At 42.2% G+C, this 23,903-nt stretch overlaps 1 protein-coding gene across 1 annotated transcript in view; it reads left to right on the forward strand.

Moving 5' to 3' along the window:
- The first annotated feature begins 3,823 nt into the window (after positions 1-3,823).
- LOC144769322 (uncharacterized) overlaps positions 3,824-23,903 on the forward strand; it is a 121,518-nt gene continuing 101,438 nt past the window's right edge. Inside the window, exons 1-2 of the mRNA XM_078653394.1 lie at positions 3,824-4,229; positions 4,589-5,532. Coding sequence (XP_078509520.1) covers positions 4,145-4,229; positions 4,589-5,532 — 1,029 coding nt within the window. The 5' untranslated portion in view covers positions 3,824-4,144. The remainder of the gene's footprint in view (positions 4,230-4,588; positions 5,533-23,903) is intronic.

Raw genomic sequence — 23,903 nt, forward strand, 5'->3', positions numbered from 1 at the left:
GTAAGACGGAGGGGCCAACCGAGGCTGGAAGTGGGCGACAGCAGTGTGGAAGCACCTGCCACACGCTCCAAGAGGAACAGAAAATGACTGTCCCAGTACCTGCGCATGCCATTCACCCTGCCAACTATCCGGTCCCACCTGCCACAGGCCTGCTGTACTAGGCAGACACCACCCTATGTGGTGTCCGCACGGACATTTCATCTGCCATAACCTTCAACTCTCACTCCCCCACCCCTTCACTCATTTGTAAATATGCACCTACACCCATGCACATTTTGTAAATAAAAGCCACTTACTCACTCAATCATGTGTTGTCTCCATGTTTATTCACATGAATGCATCAGAAACAGATGTTACTAGGTACAGGTATCCAACTGGTACAGAATCATGGCGCTGCGGGAGTGACCTAGGGAAAATAGAAACCGCAAAGACACGTCAGGAAACAAGATCACACACATCAGAACACACTGCAGTGCAACATTTAACTACCCACACGCATCACAACAGTAATGGATGAGACGACACACATCATGGAGACGTGCATTGGCCACAATTTAGCACACACACACACATGCATGCATCACATAGCAGAACACAGAGATGAAGCACACCACTATGCCACAACACCAGCACACATTCACAGGGCATACCCAAGCAGCACAAGAGGAGCACACTCACAATCAAGGGAAGTAGCGATCAATGATCTGGCGCCTCTGGTCCACACCTTCCTCCTCACCACTATCCTCATCAGTTGACATGGCTGGGTCGGGAGGGCGAGGAACTTGCAGTTCATCAGGGTCCAAGAGCAGTTCAATGTTATAGCGCACAGCCAGGTTGTGAAGCATGCAGCACGCTATCACGATCTTGCATACTTTGCCTGGTGAGTAAGGCAGGGCCCCTCCAGTCTTATCCAGGCACCGAAACCTTGACTTGAGCAGGCCAAATGTCCGTTCTACCACTCGACGTGTCCTACCATGGGCATCATTGTATCTCATTTCTCCTGGTGTAGTGGGATTGCGTAAGGGACTGAGCAGCCAAGGCCTGTTTGGGTAAGCCGAGTCGCCTGTGTTGGTGGAAGAGAGAGAGAGAGAAACATCACAACCTGCATTGTGGGGCACACCATGCCACACAGATATCACTCCTGTCACCACAGCATACTCACCAACAAGCCACGCTTGTGCTGGACGAAGATTAGCCATCAGTTGGGGGACCATGCTGCTCCGCATGATGTGGGCGTCATGTGCAGAGCCAGGGAATCTTGCACACACATGTGAGATGATGTTGTCGGCCTGGCACACCACCTGCACGTTCAGGGAATGGAAGTGTTTCCGATTCCTATACACCTGCTCACGTGCCCGTGGTGCAATGATCGCGATATGCGTGCCATCAATGGAACCCACAACGTGTGGTATACGACCCAGGGCATAGAAGCCAGCTTTGACCGCTGGCAAGTCCGCCGCCTGAGGGAAATGTATATAGTCATGCTTGTACAGCATCATGGCTGTCAGTACATCCCGGAGTACCGTGCTGAACATGGCCTGTGACATTCCCCCGGCATCTCCAACTGTGTACTGGAATGTGCCTGTTGCGAAGAAATGGAGTGCCGCCATCACCTTTTGCGTGGGTGTCATGGAACCTGGATAGGTTCTTCGCGGCTGCAGATGAGGAGACAATAGGGTCACAAGTTGCAACAATCGACGGCGATCCAGCCTGAATTTCCGGATCACCTCCTCGTCCACCATATCCTCCAGCACAGTGTATGGGCGAAGGACATTTGGAGCCCTCCTGTGTGGGAGTAGATGGAATGGAAGTCAATTAACATACAACGCACGTGTGTGCACCTCAATCACATGTCAACGCCCTCTACCAACATGTAGTATCCAGTGTATGCTTGTCATATGTGTGACTCCTCTGATTGTCAGGACAACATGGACCGACGTAGCTACAATGTGCATCCACTAGCAACATGATGTTTAGCAACATGTGCAATGCACAGTGTCTCACCTCAACATCACTGCCAACCAGACATGTGACATGACCCACATGTGTAGGCCCAACATCACATGCACACATGCAAGTACATGCACACATACTAAATTTAACACCCCCCCACCCCCCCATATCATGATGCCCCAATGGCAACACCAGGAATGGTGGGCATACGGACATCACATGCATGGGGACACAATAGGCAACACACATGTACAGTACACAACAGAACCCCCACCATAGTCATCATCTGACACATACCACTCACTCACAACTGATTCACAGGTGCCCATTCATACGGGATCTACTGTGTACATGTGAGGTACGACTGAATTGTGTAGGGTACTACCCGATGTGGACATGCACACGTGATGGACACTTGTGGCTCACCGATGGCCATGGTATGGACACACATGGGATGGAGCATGACATGTGTAGCCACGCAATCACGCACACAACCGTGAGCAGGCAGCTGCAGACAATGGTACAAGGTGCATCATCGGCTAAGATGCTAACATTGATCACGCCATGGCGGTGCACTGCATCCGCTGTTTACGTCTGGGCATACGCGGGCCGCCTTCGACATTCACACTGTCTGCACGTGCACAGACCGTCACGCCCACACACCGGCAAGTGCATGTGTAAGGTTCCGGGACGGATGGTCGATTTGCAACAATGTTGTATCACTGGCGCCTCCATGGCGGTGCACGTACACAGCGGGGGAGGTGCAGGCCTATACACCCTGTAGATGTACTCAATGGACATGCCAGTTCATGACCCCCCTTACAGTCACCTTGCATCATCCACCGTACACCGGCCGGAGCGGCCGGCCCATGAACAACCGCCGTGCCAGGCCCTGCCCAGGACCGCCGTGCCGGCCATGGCAACAACCGCCATTGCACGGACCGCCAGGGAACGGCGGTAGTGGAAGGGCCGTGCAATGGCGGTTGTTGCCATGGCCGGCACGGCGGTCCTGGGCAGGGCCTGGCACGGCGGTAGTGGAAGGGCCGTGCAATGGCGGTTGTTGCCATGGCCGGCACGGCGGTCCTGGGCAGGGCCTGGCACGGCGGTTGTTCATGGGCCGGCCGCTCCGGCCGGTGTACGGTGGATGATGCAAGGTGACTGTAAGGGGGGTCATGAACTGGCATGTCCATTGAGTACATCTACAGGGTGTATAGGCCTGCACCTCCCCCGCTGTGTACGTGCACCGCCATGGAGGCGCCAGTGATACAACATTGTTGCAACTGAAGCTTCCTTCCGTGAGGCTTGCACGTGCGGTTGCCGATGTGTGCCCGTGACGGTCCCTGCACATGCAGCCAATGGGAAGAGGGACGCTGGCCGCATACGGCCAATCGCAAGTAGAGGAAGCTGTGCACCGCAACAACAGGGCCAGTCATTGGGCCATTTCACGATCACGCTTCCAGGGCTGACCAATTGCTGGCGACGTATGCCACTGACACGTGCTGAGGGCCCTATATATGTGTGTTGGCCAAAATGAAACTTTCTACCCTGGGGACCATTGCTGCCTGTGACCATCACCTCGACCTGCTGCTGCTGCTGAGCTGACCACCGACTGCTGCCTGTGACCATCACCTCGACCTGCTGCTGCTGCTGAGCTGACCACCGACTGCTGCTCTAGTGCCATACTCCGTGATCTTGCCATGTCGTCAGGCAAAGAGATCCGGTCTCGACCCTTCACCGCCGCGGAGCTTGATGTCCTCGTGGACGGTGTACTCCGCAACTATGGACGCCTCTACGGCGCACCGGGACGGGTGGTAAGTGCAGTGTGGGACATGTTGGTGTGCATGAGGGGGCCGAATGATCAGGCCTATTTCTATCTTAGCTGTGTAGTGTGGGCTAGACATATGTTCCTGATTGTGCATGGCTGCTGACAGTAACGTCTTGCCCCTATGTGTGTGACAGGCCACCTGTCCACTGACTTACACCCTTTTGTCTCCCATCATGGTAGGTCAAGCTGCACCTTCGCAAGGACCTGTGGAGGAGCATAGCAAGGGAAGTACGGGCATTGGGGGTGTGCAACAGACGACATACACACTGCCACAAACGCTGGGACGACATTTCCAGGCTGAGCAAGAATGTAGCGGAAGTAACACTGGGCCTGATTCCAAGGACGCCCCGTCTGGCCCGACGCTCCATGACCCCTCTCATGCAACGTATCATTGCAGTGACGCATCCTGAACTGGCCGAACGTCTGAGTGCCGATCGACAGCAAACTAGCGGTGAGCATACTGTCTGTGTAGGAAACCTGTGAGTGCTATGCATGTATTGGTGCACAGACACACTATTGAGTTCCGTGTTGCGTATGTATGCCTGTGATGCCTTTTTGGTCCCATTGGGCGGTACTCATTTGACATCCAGGTCCGCCATGTTGACACGCCACTTGCTTAGTAGTTGAGTGTAAAAGCACATCCCCTAGTGGTCCATGGCCCCATGGCAGAAAATGTGAGGATGACTGGTAGGGGTGGGCCATGTGCAGGATGAGGGCTCCTAAACCTTTGTCTGCTATGTGATTTGGCTATCCTGTTCCTTCTGTACGTGAGTGTGCCCATGACTCACACATCTTTTCTGTGCATTTCAGCTTTGACAGAGGACACTCAGCCACAGACGGTGGAGAGTAGCCGAGGAAATGAGTCCGGCTCAGACTTCGCACACACGCAGACTGACACGGAGGAGGCCAGCGCCGGAGAGGGGGACAGGACCGTCCCTGAGGACTCGCATGTGGAGACGCCATCGTCCTCCTCGTCGGACACTCTGGGTGAGCCTGCACTGTTGTCACAGACTGGGAGTGGGCACTCACCACCTTCTGTCGTAAGACAGCACACAGGGCCCACACTTCCGCCAACTGCACCATGTACTGTTCGTGGCCGGAGGAGTAGGGGGAGCAGAGTGGCGTTCGGTGCAGGCACCGCTGCCCCTGCCACGGTGAGCCAAAATGCACTGTGTGCTGAGGCCGTTGATCTGCTCAGACAGCTGTGTGTGGGGCAGACCAATATGACAAATGCTTTCCAGGACCATGATAGGAAGTTGGGGCAGGTGGTGGCATTCATGGAAGGGATGCATGGCGATCTTGCAGGTCTACACAGGACAGTGCAGTCATTGGCAAGCAGTGTGTCGTCTGCAATAGTACAGTCGAACGAACAGGGTGCTACTTGTGTTTCACCATCTACACCGCTGGATGTCTCAGGGGGTAGTGATTATTCTGAGCAGGACTCAAATACAGCTTATTGCACTAGAAGCAGCGTCAGACAGCACGTCAGGGCACGCAGGGCACAGACCCCATCCCCTAGATCAGCTAAATCTGTTCACGTAGACGACGTCAGATGCACTGGAGTACACACACAGGATCCACAAGTGTTGTTGGGGGACATGCCTTCCGGAGCTACACAGCCATTCAACACGAAAGGTACTCCCAAGGCAAGGGATAGTCACATGTCCATGGACTGTTCCTTGGACAAGGCCAGTCAGAAGACAAAGGCACCTACTAAGAGCAGGGAGACTCCCAAGAGCAGGCCCACAGCAGAGGTAAGGGACTCTCCCAAGGACAGTGAGAAGACTAAGGCACCTACTAAGAGCAGGGAGACTCCCAAGAGCAGGCCCACAGCAGAGGTAAGGGACTCTCCCAAGGACAGTGAGAAGACTAAGGCACCTACTAAGAGCAGGGAGACTCCCAAGAGCAGGCCCACAGCAGAGGTAAGGGACTCTCCCAAGGACAGTGAGAAGACTAAGGCACCTACTAAGAGCAGGGAGACTCCCAAGAGCAGGCCCACAGCAGAGGTAAGGGACTCTCCCAAGGACAGTGAGAAGACTAAGGCACCTACTAAGAGCAGGGAGACTCCCAAGAGCAGGCCCACAGCAGAGGTAAGGGACTCTCCCAAGGACAGTGAGAAGACTAAGGCACCTACTAAGAGCAGGGAGACTCCCAAGAGCAGGCCCACAGCAGAGGTAAGGGACTCTCCCAAGGACAGTGAGAAGACTAAGGCACCTACTAAGAGCAGGGAGACTCCCAAGAGCAGGCCCACAGCAGAGGTAAGGGACTCTCCCAAGGACAGTGAGAAGACTAAGGCACCTACTAAGAGCAGGGAGACTCCCAAGAGCAGGCCCACAGCAGAGGTAAGGGACTCTCCCAAGGACAGGGACACACACAGACAGCAGGTGTCTGCTGGAGACAGGTGCACCACAGACGACAAGTCTGCTGGCAGGAACAGGGCGGCGAGCAGGGCACAGGCTACATCCAGAGACAACACTCCACCTAAGGATAAGGCACATCCTACGGACAAGGCATCTGGCATGGACAATGGCGCTATCAAGGACAGGCATACTTCACCCCTGGCTGCACTGAGGCTGATGTTTTCTACTAAACGTAACACTGATGTCTCCGCGGCGGAGTCCCCCCATACCTCCACTCCCATCCAGGCCAGTCAGAAGCAGAGGAGGGTGTCCCCTGTTGTTGCATCCCCCATTACACATCATTCCGAGTCCAGGCGGCAGGCACAGAGCAAACGACAAGCAGGCTCCAGCACGTCCCCCGAAACCAGATCCCCCGCAGCAGTTGCGCCACCTATGCTGGGTGGTGATTCTTTGGAGTCCCCACCACTTGGCAGTCCTGTCCTGTCCAGGGTGCACTCACACCACCCTAAGAAACGCAGACACACACCATTGACACCTGCCAACCCCGATTTGGCTCTAGGTGAGCTATCCCCAGCTCCCAGGCCCACCCTGCCTCCTGGCCCATACAGCCCTGTGGCTCATCATTTCAGTTGTCCCAGTGGCGCTGGTGCAGTTGACTCTCGTGTATCAGATGGTGGCACAGTGTCAGTTGTGCCCTCTCCTGTTGCAGATCCTGGCAGGGTATGTGGGTCTATGGCTCACGTGTCAGTTAGGAGATCTGTGGCTGTGTTGCACACTCCTGTTTCTGGTGCTGGCAGTCTGTCTGGGTCAGTGGCTCACGTGTCAGTGACTACATCTGTGGCTGTGTCTCACACTCCTGTTGCTGGTGCTGCCAGTGTGTCTGGGTCCGTGGCCCATGTGTGTGTCACTCGGGCTGTGGCTGTGTCTCACACTCCTGTTGCTGGTGCTGCCAGTGTGTCTGGGTCCGTGGCCCATGTGTGTGTCACTCGGGCTGTGGCTGTGTCTCACACTCCTGTTGCTGGTGCTGCCAGTGTGTCTGGGTCCGTGGCCCATGTGTGTGTCACTCGGGCTGTGGCTGTATCTCACACTCCTGTTGCTGGTGCTGCCAGTGTGTCTGGGTCCGTGGCCCATGTGTGTGTCACTCGGGCTGTGTCTGTGTCTCACACTCCTGTTGCTGGTGCTGCCAGTGTGTCCGAGGCAGGTAGTTCACGCAGTCCCCCTGATTCTGTGATGTGAGGTGCTGTACACTTCACTCAAATGTTAGTTCACATGGTGTGTCCATTGAGAACTGCGTGGCACTCTTGTGGTCCCTGTGACGGTTTGGTAGGGACACGTAGTTGTGCTGCCTCTGATGTACCTGTTCTGTACTGCACATTGCCCTGTTGATGCTCTGATACTGCATTCTGCCCTCTCGTTTACTGCCTCTGATGTACCTGTTCTGTACTGCACATTGCCCTGTTGATGCTCTGATACTGCATTCTGCCCCTCTCATGTGCTGCCAATGATGGACCTGTTCTGTGCAATGGACTGTTGATGCACTTAGCCCCTCTCATGTGCTGCCTCTGATGGACCTGTTCAGTGCAATGGACTGTTGATGCACTTAGCCCCTCTCATGTGTGCCTCTGATGGACCTGTTCTGTGCAATGGACTGTTGATGCACTTAGCCCCTCTCATGTGCTGCCTGTGATGGACCTGTTCTGTGCAATGGACTGTTGATGCACTTAGCCCCTCTCATGTGCTGCCTGTGATGGACCTGTTCTGTGCAATGGACTGTTGATGCACTTAGCCCCTCTCATGTGCTGCCTGTGATGGACCTGTTCTGTGCAATGGACTGTTGATGCACTTAGCCCCTCTCATGTGCTGCCTGTGATGGACCTGTTCTGTGCAATGGACTGTTGATGCACTTAGCCCCTCTCATGTGCTGCCTCTGGACCTGTTCTGTGCAATGGACTGTTGATGCACTTAGCCCCTCTCATGTGCTGCCTCTGGACCTGTTCTGTGCAATGGACTGTTGATGCACTTAGCCCCTCTCATGTGCTGCCAATGATGTACCTGCTCTGTACAGCACAATGCCCTGTTGATGCTCTGATACTGCATTCTGCCCTCTCATGTGCTGCCAATGATGTACCTGCTCTGTACAGCACAATGCCCTGTTGATGCTCTGATACTGCATTCTGCCCTCTCATGTGCTGCCAATGATGTACCTGCTCTGTACAGCACAATGCCCTGTTGATGCTCTGATACTGCATTCTGCCCTCTCGTTGACTGCCAATGATGTACCTGCTCTGTACTGCACAATGCCCTGTTGATGCTCTGATACTGTATTCTGCCCTCGTTGACTGCCTCTGATGTAGCTGCTCTGTACAGCACAATGCCCTGTTGATGCTCTGATACTGCATTCTGCCCTCTCGTTGACTGCCAATGATGTACCTGCTCTGTACTGCACAATGCCCTGTTGATGCTCTGATACTGCATTCTGCCCTCTCGTTGACTGCCTCTGATGTAGCTGCTCTGTACTGCACAATGCCCTGTTGATGCTCTGATACTGCATTCTGCCCTCTCGTTGACTGCCTCTGATGTACCTGTTCTGTACTGCACATTGCCCTGTTGATGCTCTGATACTGCATTCTGCCCTCTCGTTTACTGCCTCTGATGTACCTGTTCTGTACTGCACAATGCCCTGTTGATGCTCTGATACTGCATTCTGCCCTCTCGTTGACTGCCAATGATGTACCTGCTCTGTACTGCACAATGCCCTGTTGATGCTCTGATACTGTATTCTGCCCTCTCGTTGACTGCCTCTGATGTAGCTGCTCTGTACTGCACAATGCCCTGTTGATGCTCTGATACTGCATTCTGCCCTCTCGTTGACTGCCAATGATGTAGCTGCTGTGGTGCCCACTTTGCCCATGCTCACGCATACACTGTGATTTTACCCCTATTTTGTACAATAAAGGTTGTCTATCAGGTCTCGTGGTCTGTCGTTGTCATTCCTGCTTGCGTACTACAAATGTGTATTTGTATATGCTTCTCATCAGTGGTTTCGGTAACATGACACTCCCCCTCCCTACGTCACGTCCCTTACTGGTATTCCCCTGCAGACAGCCAATGGTTTGTGCCTTACCTGCGTCGTCGTCCGTGGTGGGCCATGACTAGGACGTGGTGGATCGCGAAGAGCATCGGGAAAGCGTGTAGCGCTGGGTCCATGGTGTTGGTCAGCTTGCGGTGGGTATCTCTGCTATGTCACCTGTCTTCGCAGTGGGGATTCCGCCGTGTTCAGACAGGTTGTTTTTCCGCTGCGGTTTTATGTGTATTTTCCGCCATCTTGATTTGGAGGACGGTCTTCGACGTCAGTCCGTACGGCGTGGCCTCCGGATGTTTTCCGTCCGCCACGCTCTCGTGTGTAGTTCGGCGGCGGAGCGTGCTTTCCCGTCGCGGACGGGAATTTGACACGTTTTCCTATCCTGATATGGCGGACGGAGTATCCGCGGCAGGCGGACACGGAAAAGGCTTTTTCCGCCTACTACAGGGCCGCGGTGGCTCTTCCGTCCGCCATCCTAATGAGCCCCTTAATCTGCCAGAACACAATGGGATGGCACTTCCCATGCACCAGCTTCACCTCAACCTCCCCCTGCCTACCTGGCTGTGTTTTGTGGTCCCCTGCTAGGACATTTTCCCGAGGCCTGTAGGACTGATTAATTACCTAATTGCAGGGGCCTTACCTCTCTTCAAGTGCTCCTAAGTTGAAGGCCTGGGAAGGACTAAGTAGGTTAGTAATAGCAGTGGCTATTCTGCTTTTCAGGTGCTCCTGTGCTGAACGGCTAAAATAATTTTGTGACAGAAAGGGGCCTTGCTATTTTTTTTAGTTGCTCAGCATGTTCCCATTAGCACCTTGGCCCTGTTTCCTATAGAAGAACAGTGTCCTCCCACTTTCATGCTTTGTATGTGCAAATGATGTTTCATGAAAGGGCACGCCCCTTGAATGTGGACCACACCCATCAAATATGGACCACGCCTCTTGAATGTGGACCACTTTTTTTGCTCAGGGGCAACTATTTGATTTTGATCATTTTCAAATATAGCACAAATATGTTCCAAAGTGGGTAAAAACAGATAGTAATGTTAGCAACTGTTTGCAGTCACTTACATCTTGCAATGTTAACTTTCTATGTCAATTATATTAAATTTCACAGACAAACAAAGCAAATCCCAATATACTCATTATCTTTCATTAGTTGTCACTAACTGCTGTTAGCATAAGCTACATACTAATAAGACAATTTTATCTGCACTATCTTGCCTTTTAAAATCAAAAATGCAGAATAAAATTCCTTTGATATTTTCCTGAAAAGTTCTGTAACACATATCATTTACCTGCAATATTTTCACACATCCGCATTAGTGAACTGACTGACTGAAATGTTGTTGATTTCTTAAATTAATTTTTTAGACGCTCCTTGTGACCGTGCAGCCAATCCTCCATGGAAATGCTTATATAAAACACAACACTAATATGACCATGATACTCAAAGAAATAACACAGGGTGTAAAAAGTATTTTTATTATTTATACTTACCTAAGAAATAGTAATAAAGAAAATATTGAAAAATTTGAAAAACATGGTATCTGTGAAAGAAAAGTAAAAATATGGTTATAGTGTTATTTCATTAAACAAAACAAAGTAGAAGTGATTGAAGCAGAAAGTGAAAGAAAAGAAGACTGAGGGACAGAAAGAGACCAAGACAGAATATTTTGAAAGAAATAAAAGCACTCAAACAATGACAGTCTAAAGGAAACTAAAGTGACAGCCAAAATGAGAGTATGATCAGTGATAATACACAAAACAAATACTCTCTGAAATAAACAGACTAAGAGTACCTAAATATCTTAAAGAGATAGATAAAATAAAGAACCAACACTAAGATAAAAAGAGTCAAAAAGGTAGAGTAACAGAAGATAAATAAAATACAAACAGACATGGAGTATAAGAGAGACATATAAACAAAAATAAAGTAGGGTGAGAAAACTAAACTATAGATTTTAGATTGGAAATTGTTCATAAATAAAGAAAGCAGAGTAAGGGAACAAATTGTAAGGTACAGTAAGACAAACAAATTAAGATTCAGGAAACAAAGCCAATAAAAGATCAATGAAGGTAACTCTCTATAAAGCAACGTAAGTAAGAAACTGAAGACTAAAAAAGACTGAATAGAATACTAACAAAAAAGATGTAAAAGTAAAAGCATGAGTTAAAGAAAATAACCATATCTAAACACCATTATCAAAGGAAGAGGATGAAGAAAATTAGAGTAAGAGATAGGTACACGAAACTTTCAGATATGATTAGTTGTTCTTACCTTAAAAATATAATATCTGTGGAAGACAATAAAGAAATCTGTTATAATACATACTTCTAAATCCAATATAACAAAATAACATATTTACTGGTTTATTTTTGCTGTCTTCAGATAAATTGATTTTCACTGTAAACAGTGATTTCAACAGTAATCATCATGTAACAGCGGGCAAAAAAAAACACAATCAAAATGATTGTATTTAAAAAACCCATAAAAGATCTCTATACATACTCTAAATACCTAGAAAAAAACACGTCTCCACATATTCCACAATTATAAACTAACTAAAGTATACCAGTTACTTTTAAATACCGCTCCACAAATAACCGTGCAACTATGTTCTTAAAACATTTATCTCAAATCAACATTTTTATATCTCATTTTTTTCCACATGGCCAAATACTATGAGATAAGTCCTTATTTTTTTGAGTTCCTCTCAACAAACTCGCGAGTAAGTATGTTCTAGAAACATTTATCTGTATTCCACATTTAGATATCTCATACATTTCCGCAAGGCCAAATGGTATGAGTTAATTCGTTTTTGAGACTACCTCTCCACAAACTTCCAAGTAAGTGTACTCTAAAAACATTTATCGTAAGTCAACATTTCCATATCTCATTGTTTTCTGTGTTGCCAAATAGTATAAGTTAATTCCAACATGTCCTGTACCAGAAACATTAAGGAAACCTTACCTGATGCTATCACTTTGGCACATAATAGTCTCATTTCCATATTTGAACACCCTTAATCACATCATATTTCTAAAGTACACATTTTCATATCTTTACAGTATTACTCTGACTCGACCAAGTAATTTCACTGAAATTTTGGTTGCAAAAATATCAAATAAGAATTTCTTAACTCAGAAGGCAAACGTTTCTTAAAACTTAATTGACTATCATTGCACAGCTTCCAACCAGTTGGACTCTTCAAATAAGCTATGTAATGTCCTGATGATATAGATGACCCTTCATGAAAAATAATTGCTACAGTTACAAATGTTCTTCTAGAAAATAGATATTTGAGAAGCCACAACATTTTTAATTAAAGTTGACAATTTACTTCCATCAGCTCTGCATCGTTGAAGCATTAAAATAACATACTGTCCATATCTATGGATAAATAAGGTAGATAACATTTCTGAATTACATTGAGAACAGACCATGTTCTGATATGCATCTTTAACTAGTTTATTAAAGGAGACTGTTTTACAATCTGGTAATGTTAAATATATAAATCTTTCTGTGTGTATGTCAGTACTACTTGTAAAAGAGCAATTATCGCAAATATGTTCCCATTTATAAGAAAGGCCAAATAGAATATCAAATATCAACGCCTTCTTCTTCGAAACTGTAAGCATATACATAATAAATTCCTGACAATCTTGCTGAATATTCTGAGAAAATTGATTTAGTTCTGCACATATGTCTAAAACATTCCTTACTTCTGAAACACTTGCTACTTCACTATTACCACTAGTAAATTTTTCAAACACAGAATTTAAAGAACAACAAAATGTTTGCTCCTGATTTTCTCTAATCTGTTCCTGTAACCTTTTTAGAAAAAAACCCACATTAACCACTACATTTGCATAGCAGTTGACACCAGACCTATTTTCAAATTTAAATCCAACAATCTCTGTAGAACTAACATTTTTCTGACTCTTATCAATGACAGTCTCATCTTTTTTTCTTCGTTTCTCTTATACTTCACTACATTGTTTCTCATTTCTCCTTTTCTGACCAACTATACTCTTTTTAATTAAAGGATATTGAGGTAAATGTGGAGCGTATGCTGTTCTTAACCTATTATACTCCTGTACACATTTTAAATCTGCACTGATCTTTGTCTCATCAAAATCAATTAGATAAAGGCCAGATAAAGTTCTAACTCGTGATAAAGCAACATATCCCATACCCTCTTTGAATACACTATTTCCAATATTTACCAAAGCACAATCTACACTTAAACCTTGCGATTTGTGAATAGTCACTGCATATGCCAAACAAATTGGAAATTGTTTCCGACGGACATACAAGTCTTTTACAAGTAAAAAACGACTTGAGCAGTGACTGATTAGTTGAACTTCCTCTATTTCATCAAATTTTATTCGTAAAAATTCAATCTCATCTCTATTTGGGTAATTTACAAAACTAACAACATTACCCATTGCTCCATTCAACAGACCTCTTTCTACAAGTAAATTTCTCCGTAAAATAATCCGACAATTTAAACATACATACAGATTCTTCTCTAAACCAGCAGTTTTAGATATAGATGTCTGTAGACTATCCAATTTTAACTTTAGTTTATCAGACAAAACAATAGTACTTCCTTCATACTCTATTTTATCTTTTGCTTCCAGTTTCTTAATTTCTTGATTTTCCAACTTCAACATTTTCTCATTGAAAACTGAGCATTCTTTTAGAGTTGGCATCAAGCATATAACTGACTTATCTTTTACCTCTTTACTATATATTTTCTCAGGTACATTATCTTCATTGGGAAACAACTTACATATTAATCGAGTTTGTAGAGCTTCTTTTGCATCTTCAGTTAGTCTTCCAATCCTTATATCTTGAAGAATCTCTCCATATTTAGTATCCTTTGCCTGTCGCATATTTTGAATCAGTTCAGTATATTTGAAATGTGACCATATATTTACATTTCCAATACTGCCAAGGCACTTTCTGGTGTCTTCATGTGTCACAGTTTCAAATACAGATTGTCCTTTTCTCAGGAGTTAGTTGCAGTAGATCTCCAAAAACTATGACATGTTTCCCTCCAAATAAAACATCATAGTCAGTTTTAAGTATCTGCTGCATTCTTAAATGTACAAAAGCAAGCATTAAATTGGATACAATGCTTACCTCATCAATAATACGAAGTTTCATTTCTTTAAGAACTCTTGAAACTTCATAACAAGCATCTCCAGATAGCTTGTGATATTGTAATTTGTTTTCATGTTCAACTGGCAGCATTAATAAACGATGTAAAGTAATACCTTTAATATTATGTGCTGCCAATCCAGTTGGAGCTGTCACAACACAAGACAATGGTGACTGAGTTTTTTGCTGTAGATATGCAGTAATTCCTTTTATAAGAAAACTTTTCCCTGTACCAGCTTCTCCACTTACATATAGTCGAATAGGTTGAAATGACATACATTCTTTTTTCTCATGACGAAAACCATGCTCAATGTGCTCTGTCACTTCCACATATATTTGTCTTTGCTCAAGATTAAATTCCTTCTCCAATTCTTCTAAGTTTATTATATCCTCTTGAGCTTGCTCCATTGCTCTTTCCACCTCATCCATGGCAGTGGCTGCTTCATTTCGGATAATTGGTTCTCCCAGTGGATCCTGACTCAACGATGCTGAACTTTGTGTATCTTGTGAACTTTCTCTAGCAATCTCCGCTGCAATTGTTGCTTCTTGCTCTATTTGGTCGTTCAACATTTTCAGATAATTACTAAAAGCAGGACATTCTATACTACTTTTAGATGCGTTAAAAGAATCTTCATAACTTATAAACTCTCCAAGTAGTTCCTCTTCGGTACGCCATGGTTTAAAGAGTTGCAAAAGAGCTAAATAGTAAAATTCTCTTTTGTCTGGATTTTCGCAACTCAGTTTTCGGTGATTAATCATATGTCCTTTTGTTTGTTTCACCAGACATCCTTCCTGTCCAATTACAGCGTACATACCTTTTTCAACATTCTCTCTAACATTCCTTTTAAAAGTGTATTTTTCAAGAACTTCATACAGACAAATATTTTCTAGCAGAGTACTTCTATTTGGATAGTATGTATCCAACATATTTGTTTTCAAAATGTCTGTACTGTTTGGTTCTTTCTGTGCTAAATATTCAATTTCTTGCACAGTTTTCAAAACACGGTTTCGTGTTCCTGCTAGACCTAAACTCACCCACAGGATACTTCGAGATTTCGCATAAAGACTCGCTGATGATAATCAATCACAGCATTCATATGCTCCAATTTCTCGATGTGATAACACCTTCAAACTGTATGTATACAATTTCTTGCTTAGGCTCTTTTCATGAGAAATATCTTCCCACATCTCCTTCAGTTCCGTCTTTTCAGATTTTGTGATGTAAGACGTTACATATCGAGCCACAGCAATAGAGTTGTCCGCAACATATTGTATATCCATGTTAGCATTCCACATGGACAAAATGACAGGGTTGTAGTCATTTATATATTTGGACTCTTCTCCTCTTCTTAAATTATAAGTATTTTTGGGTGATCTTCTAGTGATGCTATGTCGCAAAGATGACATCAAATTATTCACTCTTCCTTTTGAAAGCACTGGTCGTGCATATCCAAAACGACATTTTGTATAGAGCTTATCCTTTGTTTTGAATTTTCGCAGACAATATTTCCCACAACAATGTCTTTGAAACCGTAACACTTTTCCTCTTAAGTCTTTATCACTTGTACTGTTAGGTATGTCACAAGTGGCATATTCCTCAATAAAAGACAGTACAGTTTCATCGGAGTCTTTTCCAAATTTGGGAGCATCCTTGATCCATAGTAACATATGAATATGTGGAGCACCTCTAGCTTGATACTCTTTTCTCCAGAAGAAATCCAAAACTTCACCAAGCGGTGGATTCTTCTTGTTTGTAAGAAACAACATCATTGCTTCAAATCGATGATTAAAATATCGGCAAACATTAACCGGATCCAACAAACACAATTCTCCTGGTGTCTTGTAGTTTATATTTTCAATATTTACATTCGCCTCTCGAAGATATTCAAGTAAATCTTCCCAGGCGTACTCTGCACAGCTTAGAGTTACAAACCATGTTGGTGCTCCCAAGATTCGTAGCATGCATTTTAAATCTCCATGACGACGGTACCAATATTCATTAGTACCACGCTGACATGCCATTAAATTAATTAGATGAGAATCCAAAAGACTATCTTTCTGTTGCACTTTATCCATGAAATCCTTTGCTGAAACATTATGCAGATGCACTCCACTTTTTAAGACATGGTTTACTGCATAAGAAAGACCAGATAAGTCACTCTCAAAGAGAAGATGAAACAAATATGGAATACATTGACGAAATCTGGGATCTTCTGCATATAACCTTGTAGTCCGTTACTCACAAGCAGGAATCTGCATAGGTTGATCATCATATCGCGCACCTTCACCTGTTGGGAATAAGTGTGGGAAACAAAGACCTTCCAAACTTTTTTCCCACACACTAATAGGACTTCCTTCTGCTTTTTTCAACTGAAATAACTCAATTGCATTCCCCATTGCTTCTTTGGAATGCAGTGGATGAACACTGTAATGTTCATAAATTTCTTCACTTCTGGACATGTCAACTTTTTCAATTTGTCCAATAGAGAAATCATTATTCTTTTCATCACTTACATCTTCTCGTTCTACATACACATTTATATAGTATTTATTATTTTTAACTAAATACAACGTTGCCTTCTTCACTTTCCTAACATCCACTAAATCTTGCCAGATTTTCTTACTCTTTGTAGGTACACCATTAACTAGAATAACAAGAGGTTCCTCTTCTACATTTTCAATACCAATTGTCTCTATATTTTTTTTTAAATCAAGTGGCAAATATACAACTCGACCCTTTAATCCTCTTTGTAAATCTGTAGGATTTAATTTCCCAGTCTTAGGCTCCATACGAACAATAGCCTGAAAAGGATGTACACATTGAATCAAAATAGTCTCATAAGTATTTAAATCCTTCAGTTCCGATGGAATATTTATCAACTCAAGATTATTATGAACAGCTCTAGCAGGCATTTTATTTTCATTCAATTTATTATAACAATATTTAAAAATACGTTGTTCAAAACCCAAATCAAAATAGTTTTCTACCAGCAAATAAGTTGCAAACTCTCTCCACTGAGTATTATCTTCATCTTCACTTTTTAAATATAAATCAACTAACCTAGTTTGATTTTTGTAATGAATGCTTCGACAACACACACAAGTTAAATTTGGTTTTTCACCTGCAATGACCTTAAAGTTTGTTATTTCCTGTTCAAATTCTTCAGTATTAAAGTGTCCAACATTTTCTAACACATTTCCTTCTCTAACTATATCAGTTTCTACATTCTCTTCATCTCGACCAAAATAACTTACCTCAATTTCTGCACAAATACTCTTCACATCTAATACACACCCATGCAAAAGAGCACTATTTAACTCTTTAAGTTTAAGTGCTGGACTTTTTGCATAATACATATTTCTGACTAATTTTCTCATTTTGGTATGATGCACTGCTAACATCCTAAAGAGATGAAAAACACTCTGCCATATTTTTTTTGAAAGACAAGCCAAAGAATGTCCTTGCAAACCCATGTTTTCTCTCACTCTGCAACGATATAATTCTTGCAACAGTACAATTTTTTTTTAAAAACTTTCCTTAGTGTACTTACGTAAGAAATTGCGAAAGAAATCAATTGAATCCTGTCGCACACTGCAAATACTGCTACAATTCCAACTATAAACAGGAGCATGAACACGTCCCTGTAAAACTTCTCCACCTATTTCCCCTTCTGTATTTCTGACCTCAATTTTCTCTTTCTCAATAGGACAGCCATCCTTCACTTCATACGCTCGACCACTGGTGTCAACTGCATGCAACAAATCGTTACTTTGAAAGTAACTCTCTTCATTAAAAAATGGCTCAGAATTTGAAGTATGCATCCATTTACCAGAAAAGATTTTACAAAAATTAGTTCTATTTATGTGTCTCTTCCATTTACTCTTAGCTTTTAAAACTCTGATTGCCTTATTTAGTGTATTTATTCTTTTAAGCACTAAAATTAACAATTTTTTTTTCGTCTCGAACGCATCATCCACAACTTCCTCTATATATATTTTTTTCTTATAAAAAGCAGATTTCCTTTTTGAAACTTTTTCCTTTTGTAATAAATTCATAACAACTCTCTTATGAAACATACGTTTCCTTATTTCCGCAAACTGATTTGTACGTCTTTAACTGTACATATTTTCCTCACCACTCTTTTCCAACACAGTTTTCTTTTTTCGTCCATTTCTCCTTGTAGATCCTGAAAACTGTTTTTTCTTTGCAACATTATCCAATTGACTTTTCCTCTGACACAATTTTTTTAAAAATTCCTTACTGCTCTTACCAGGAGCACTCTTGTTTTTCTCCGTCCTTTGTTGATTACGTAAATCTTGTCCCTCTTTTCTCTTCAAATGGTATGTCTTTTCATACAGCTTTCTTTTTTCATTTCTCGTCGGCATACTGATTGATGTTTCTGATATTAATGATAACCTGTTTGGAAAAAAGTTAAAAAATATTATAGACCCCTACTACCATATACCATACAAATTATAACCAATGCTTGATTTTATAACTTGAATAAAGACAAAGAAACAGTCTCTGGTCAGAGTAGGAAATCCTATAGTGAATATTGTTTCTAAATTTGTGACACTCCATATCTATGTTATCCTTACACATGTATTCTATGAATGTAATTTTTGAGACATATAAGTACTATTCTATCTTTCAAGCATTGTCGATGTTCCTAATGCTTTTTATTTTTATAATTTTAATCTTTTATCCACCTTATCACAACTTTTACTGTCATTCTTAAAAAAGAGAATACTCATTAACGGTACAACAATAATAGTTTCAATTTTTTTTTATTTAATCAAAAATAATTTTATTCATTTAATAATTCATATTCCAGAATCACATTTAGCATAATTTCATCTGATATTTCATTACTATTTTGCTCTTCCAAATTCTCTTCTTCCACCATCTCTAAGTATGCATTATCAAAAGTGCTGTCCAAAAAGTCCTCATTTTCAGTTGAAATTTCATCCTCAAATACTCCTTCAATTAATTATTCTAGGACTACTTTTGCCATTTCAAAATTGATATTCTCATTTTCACAGTAATCTCCCATGTTTTTATTAATTTTCTATCTTCTTTCTCCTTTTAAAAAAATATAAAGACTAATTTATATATTTTTTATTATTAGTTAACCAATGATTACCTTGAGTAATCTTTTAACTACATACACTTTCATACTTTTAAAGACATTAACTACATTGATTATTATAAGACCTCCCTCTTTATTTTTCTAAAAAACAGATACTTTCATCCTAGACATTAACAGTTTCCTATTTAATTTTTTTAATTAAAATTGTGCTATAAAAACACATTTCACTGTGAAATTTGCTTTCTGCATTTCGTGCTGTAGAACTATTTATACACTTTCTAATTTTATTGTAGAGATCTATTTTCTAACTTCACCACTATAAACTGTGATTCAAACTGTATGCAAACTGAAGGAATAACTCACAACATACCATTTAAGCATTCACTAAACCGATTGCTACTTCCCACAGAGACAGTTGCTTTTACCTTTAACAGCATACTCATCATGTAAATTTCATCTAATGTAAAACATTTCATCATAGTCATATAAACCCACAATGAGCCGCAACTCGTGGAGGCAATTATGGTGCGACAGGGAGACGAGGAGGGGAAGATCTTTGCTGGAGGGACCTAAAAACCAGGATACAGATAATTTGTAGTAAATACATCATTTAATTATTTAAATGAATTTTACAGTGTGCACTACATTCCAAAATGCGATGCTGTGTACACTGTAAAAAAAAAATTATTAATTAAAATATATACTTTCCTACATTTATCTATATACCATATTTTAGATCTCTCTACCCTACACCTCCCCCTCCCTCCCTCCCTGCCCTACCATTACTCCCTCGATGGCGTCCGACTGACCTCATCATAATACACCTGTGCAAATGCATATAATAGAATGCAAATACATAGTACTGTCACAAAAATGCATCCGAAATGTCCATCACGCCAACAGCCATGTCATAATATACCTCTGTAATTTCTCAAAAATTACTGTACACAAATGATACAGTACAGAGGAAAATGGATCCGAGTAACAATTATCAGATAACACTTGAGTCTATGTTCAAACACACAATCACCATGATATGTGAATCTACATTCTGCACTAAAAGCAACGATATACGCAGAATCGTCAATAAACATTGGAAATTGGTGGCAGATACCATTGACAGCCCGGAACCTCCAATGCATGCCTTCCGCAAAGCCAGAAATATAAGGGACTACGTGGTACGCTCATTATTGGATACCCCCCAGGCACCGATGATACAAAGGTTATGGAACCTACCAGAAATAGTGGGACATTACAGATGCACCTCATGCAAAGCTTGCTCGACCTGTTGGGAAACTAAACAGATATGCTATAACAATCTCACGGTGAACCTCAAGTCCTTCACAAATTGTAACACCAGTGGCGTCATCTATGCGATTTTATGTCCATGCAATCTGATGTATATAGGACAGACACAACATTTTCCTCTGTACTGCTTCATGGACCCAGGTCCCCGAGTATTCTAGGGCAAACCCCTTTATGTACACAAATGATACAGCATAAAGTTGAAAGATAATGATGACTTAGCAAAAATTAACCAAGGTAAACAGCAAACTCTTACAGTCAAAGAATAGATGAACCCAAACTGTATTCAAAATAACACATGAACCCGGCCCATAAAAAGATTGTAACAATTAACAATAAAACCGTATTTCAAAATACATATGTACTACAAGCATGTTCAGACATGTTGAAAGTACAAATTAAAACCCTCATGTATAAGAGAAGCAGTGTTAATTTGTTTTTAAAAAACATGCATATTATGATAATCTCTTCCAAAATAAGTTATCATTTTAAATTTATCAACTCACCTGTAAAAAAGGATTTTCTGTTTCTATACTCTCACGTTCAACCTCTGGTTGTTGCTTTTCAGCACCAAACACTCTTTAAAAAAAATACACAACTGAATTTTAGTTAACATAATACACACATATGTATTACACAACATACACCCATTTTACCAAATATCATGCCTACCATATACATTCCCTAATTTTCTATCCAATATATATCGTAAAGCCTAAGTTTAAGGGGCCTTATTTATGAAATCCTTGCGCCACCGGTGCGTCACTTTTTCCCATGTTAAAAGTGACGCACCAGCGGCGCAAGGCCTTCATAAATGAGGCCCAAGATGTCTTTGTGAACCACATTTATTTAGCAAATTTTTCCCCCTACAATTTTTTTTAAATCAATCATTATATACAATATAATCTACCATACATTACCAGGATACTACATGCAATATTTTTGATATGCACTACTACACAACCTTACTTTCTATATTTTTTACGTAAATACATATACATTATGTGCAGGGAGTTTTTTAACATAATGGCTCTCAACACTTTCTGAATTCCCCCAAATTGGGCATATTATCAAGGGAGTTTATCTCCACTTTTTTGCCTTCAAGTGCCAACAAAGCGAAGATAAAATTATCTCCCTATTACATTGCTGTCGCTAACACCAGTTAGCGACAGCTAGTAGCAGATAGCAACCATCTAGTGCGCCACTTTGCATGTCAGTAATAATTATCACTAATGATATCCTAAAGTGGGCGTGGCAAGATGATAGCAACTGGAAACAGTCACTAACATCACTATCGCCTATTACCAATTTTGAAGATATTCGCGCTAAGCGTGAATATCTCCAAAAGCTAACATCTGCCCTGAGCAGTTTTTAGTCATGTTATCCAATGGGACCTAGATAACATAGCTAAGAGCATTAGCTCGGTATAGCATGAATATCGCTAACTTTTTAACAATATGCATGCATTGCAGCTGTTTTTTATACCATTTATTATAATTAGCTGCTGAACGTCTCTCAACATTCCATTCGGAGGAAATAAGGAAGTGTTGCCGCAATTTTGTTAATACGACTGCATATATTCTACCAAACAAACGGTGAGAACATGGAAAGAGAAAAAGGTACAGATTATCTAAGCGAGTACGTTTTCTCAGGGAGTGCACTATAGACCCTGAACGCCAGAACAACATTTTTTTTTTCTGAAAAAAGTTACGGGGTGTGCGCACTCGATCGCGCAACCCTATTTACAAGACTGTGATTCACATGCTTCATAAGTAAAATTTAATGCTGGAAATGCAGACGACACTTGAAGATCGTTTCAGATCTTTAAGTTTACTTATTTTGCCTATTATTTAAAATTTCAAAAATATACAGTTTATAGAATTCTCATTTGCTGTTTAACATCTGTTAACATTAGAATCAGTGCAAATCAGAAAGTATTGGCCGCCATTTTGTAACTGCGAGTGAATATATTGTACTGATCAAAGGGTTAGAACATGAAAAGGACAAAAGGTACAGATTATGTAACCCAGTACGTTTTCTCAGGAAGTCCAGTATAGACCCTGAACGTGAATGAAACTTTTTTTTTCTCCGTAAAAAGTTACGTGGTGCGCGCATTGGATCGCTGAATATCGCTAACTTTTTAACAATATGCATGCATTGCAGCCGTTTTTTATACCATTTATTATAATTAGCTGCTGAACGTCTCTCAACATTCCATTCGGAGGAAATAAGGAAGTAATGCCGCCATTTTGTTAATACGACTGCATATATTCTACCGAACAAACGGTGAGAACATGGAAAGAGAAAAAGGTACAGATTATCTAAGCGAGTACGTTTTCTCAGGGAGTGCACTATAGACCCTGAACGCCAGAACAACATTTTTTTTTTCGGAAAAAAGTTACGGGGTGCGCGCACTCGATCGCACAACCCTATTTACAAGACTGTGATTCACATGCTTTATAAGTAAATTTTAATGCTGGAAATGCAGACGACACCTGAAGATCGTTTCAGATCTTTAAGTTTACTTATTTTGCCTATCATTTAAAATTACAAAAATATACAGTTTATAGAATTCTCATTTGCTGTTTAACATCTGTTAACATTAGAATCAGTGCAAATCAGAAAGTATTGGCCGCCATTTTGTAACTGCGAGTGAATATATTGTACTGATCAAAGGGTTAGAACATGAAAAGGACAAAAGGTACAGATTATGTAACCCAGTACATTTTCTCAGGAAGTCGAGTATAGACCCTGAACGTGAATAAAACTTTTTTTTTTCTCCGTAAAAAGTTACGTGGTGCGCGCATTGGATCGCGCACCCCTATTTACAAGACTGTGGACTATTACCTTTTCTCACAGATTATTAGCTGCACATATTAAATACACCATAATTTACTTATTTCACTAATCTTTATCAAACTTCAACTAACAGTTCCGCTAACACTGTAACAATATTCTCATACGTTAGTTTGTGAAAAAAATAAAAACTATTCCATACTAAATGTAACTCTCTTTAAAGGTTTTCCGTTCCGTAACTACACTACACTCACCTAACATCATTTCATTGCGTCACTTCTCCACTAGTCATAAGTACACAGAGCCTTATTTATGAAGCCCTTGCGCC

Source organism: Lissotriton helveticus, chromosome 7 (assembly GCF_964261635.1).
Source record: "Lissotriton helveticus chromosome 7, aLisHel1.1, whole genome shotgun sequence".
Classification (NCBI taxonomy): domain Eukaryota; kingdom Metazoa; phylum Chordata; class Amphibia; order Caudata; family Salamandridae; genus Lissotriton; species Lissotriton helveticus.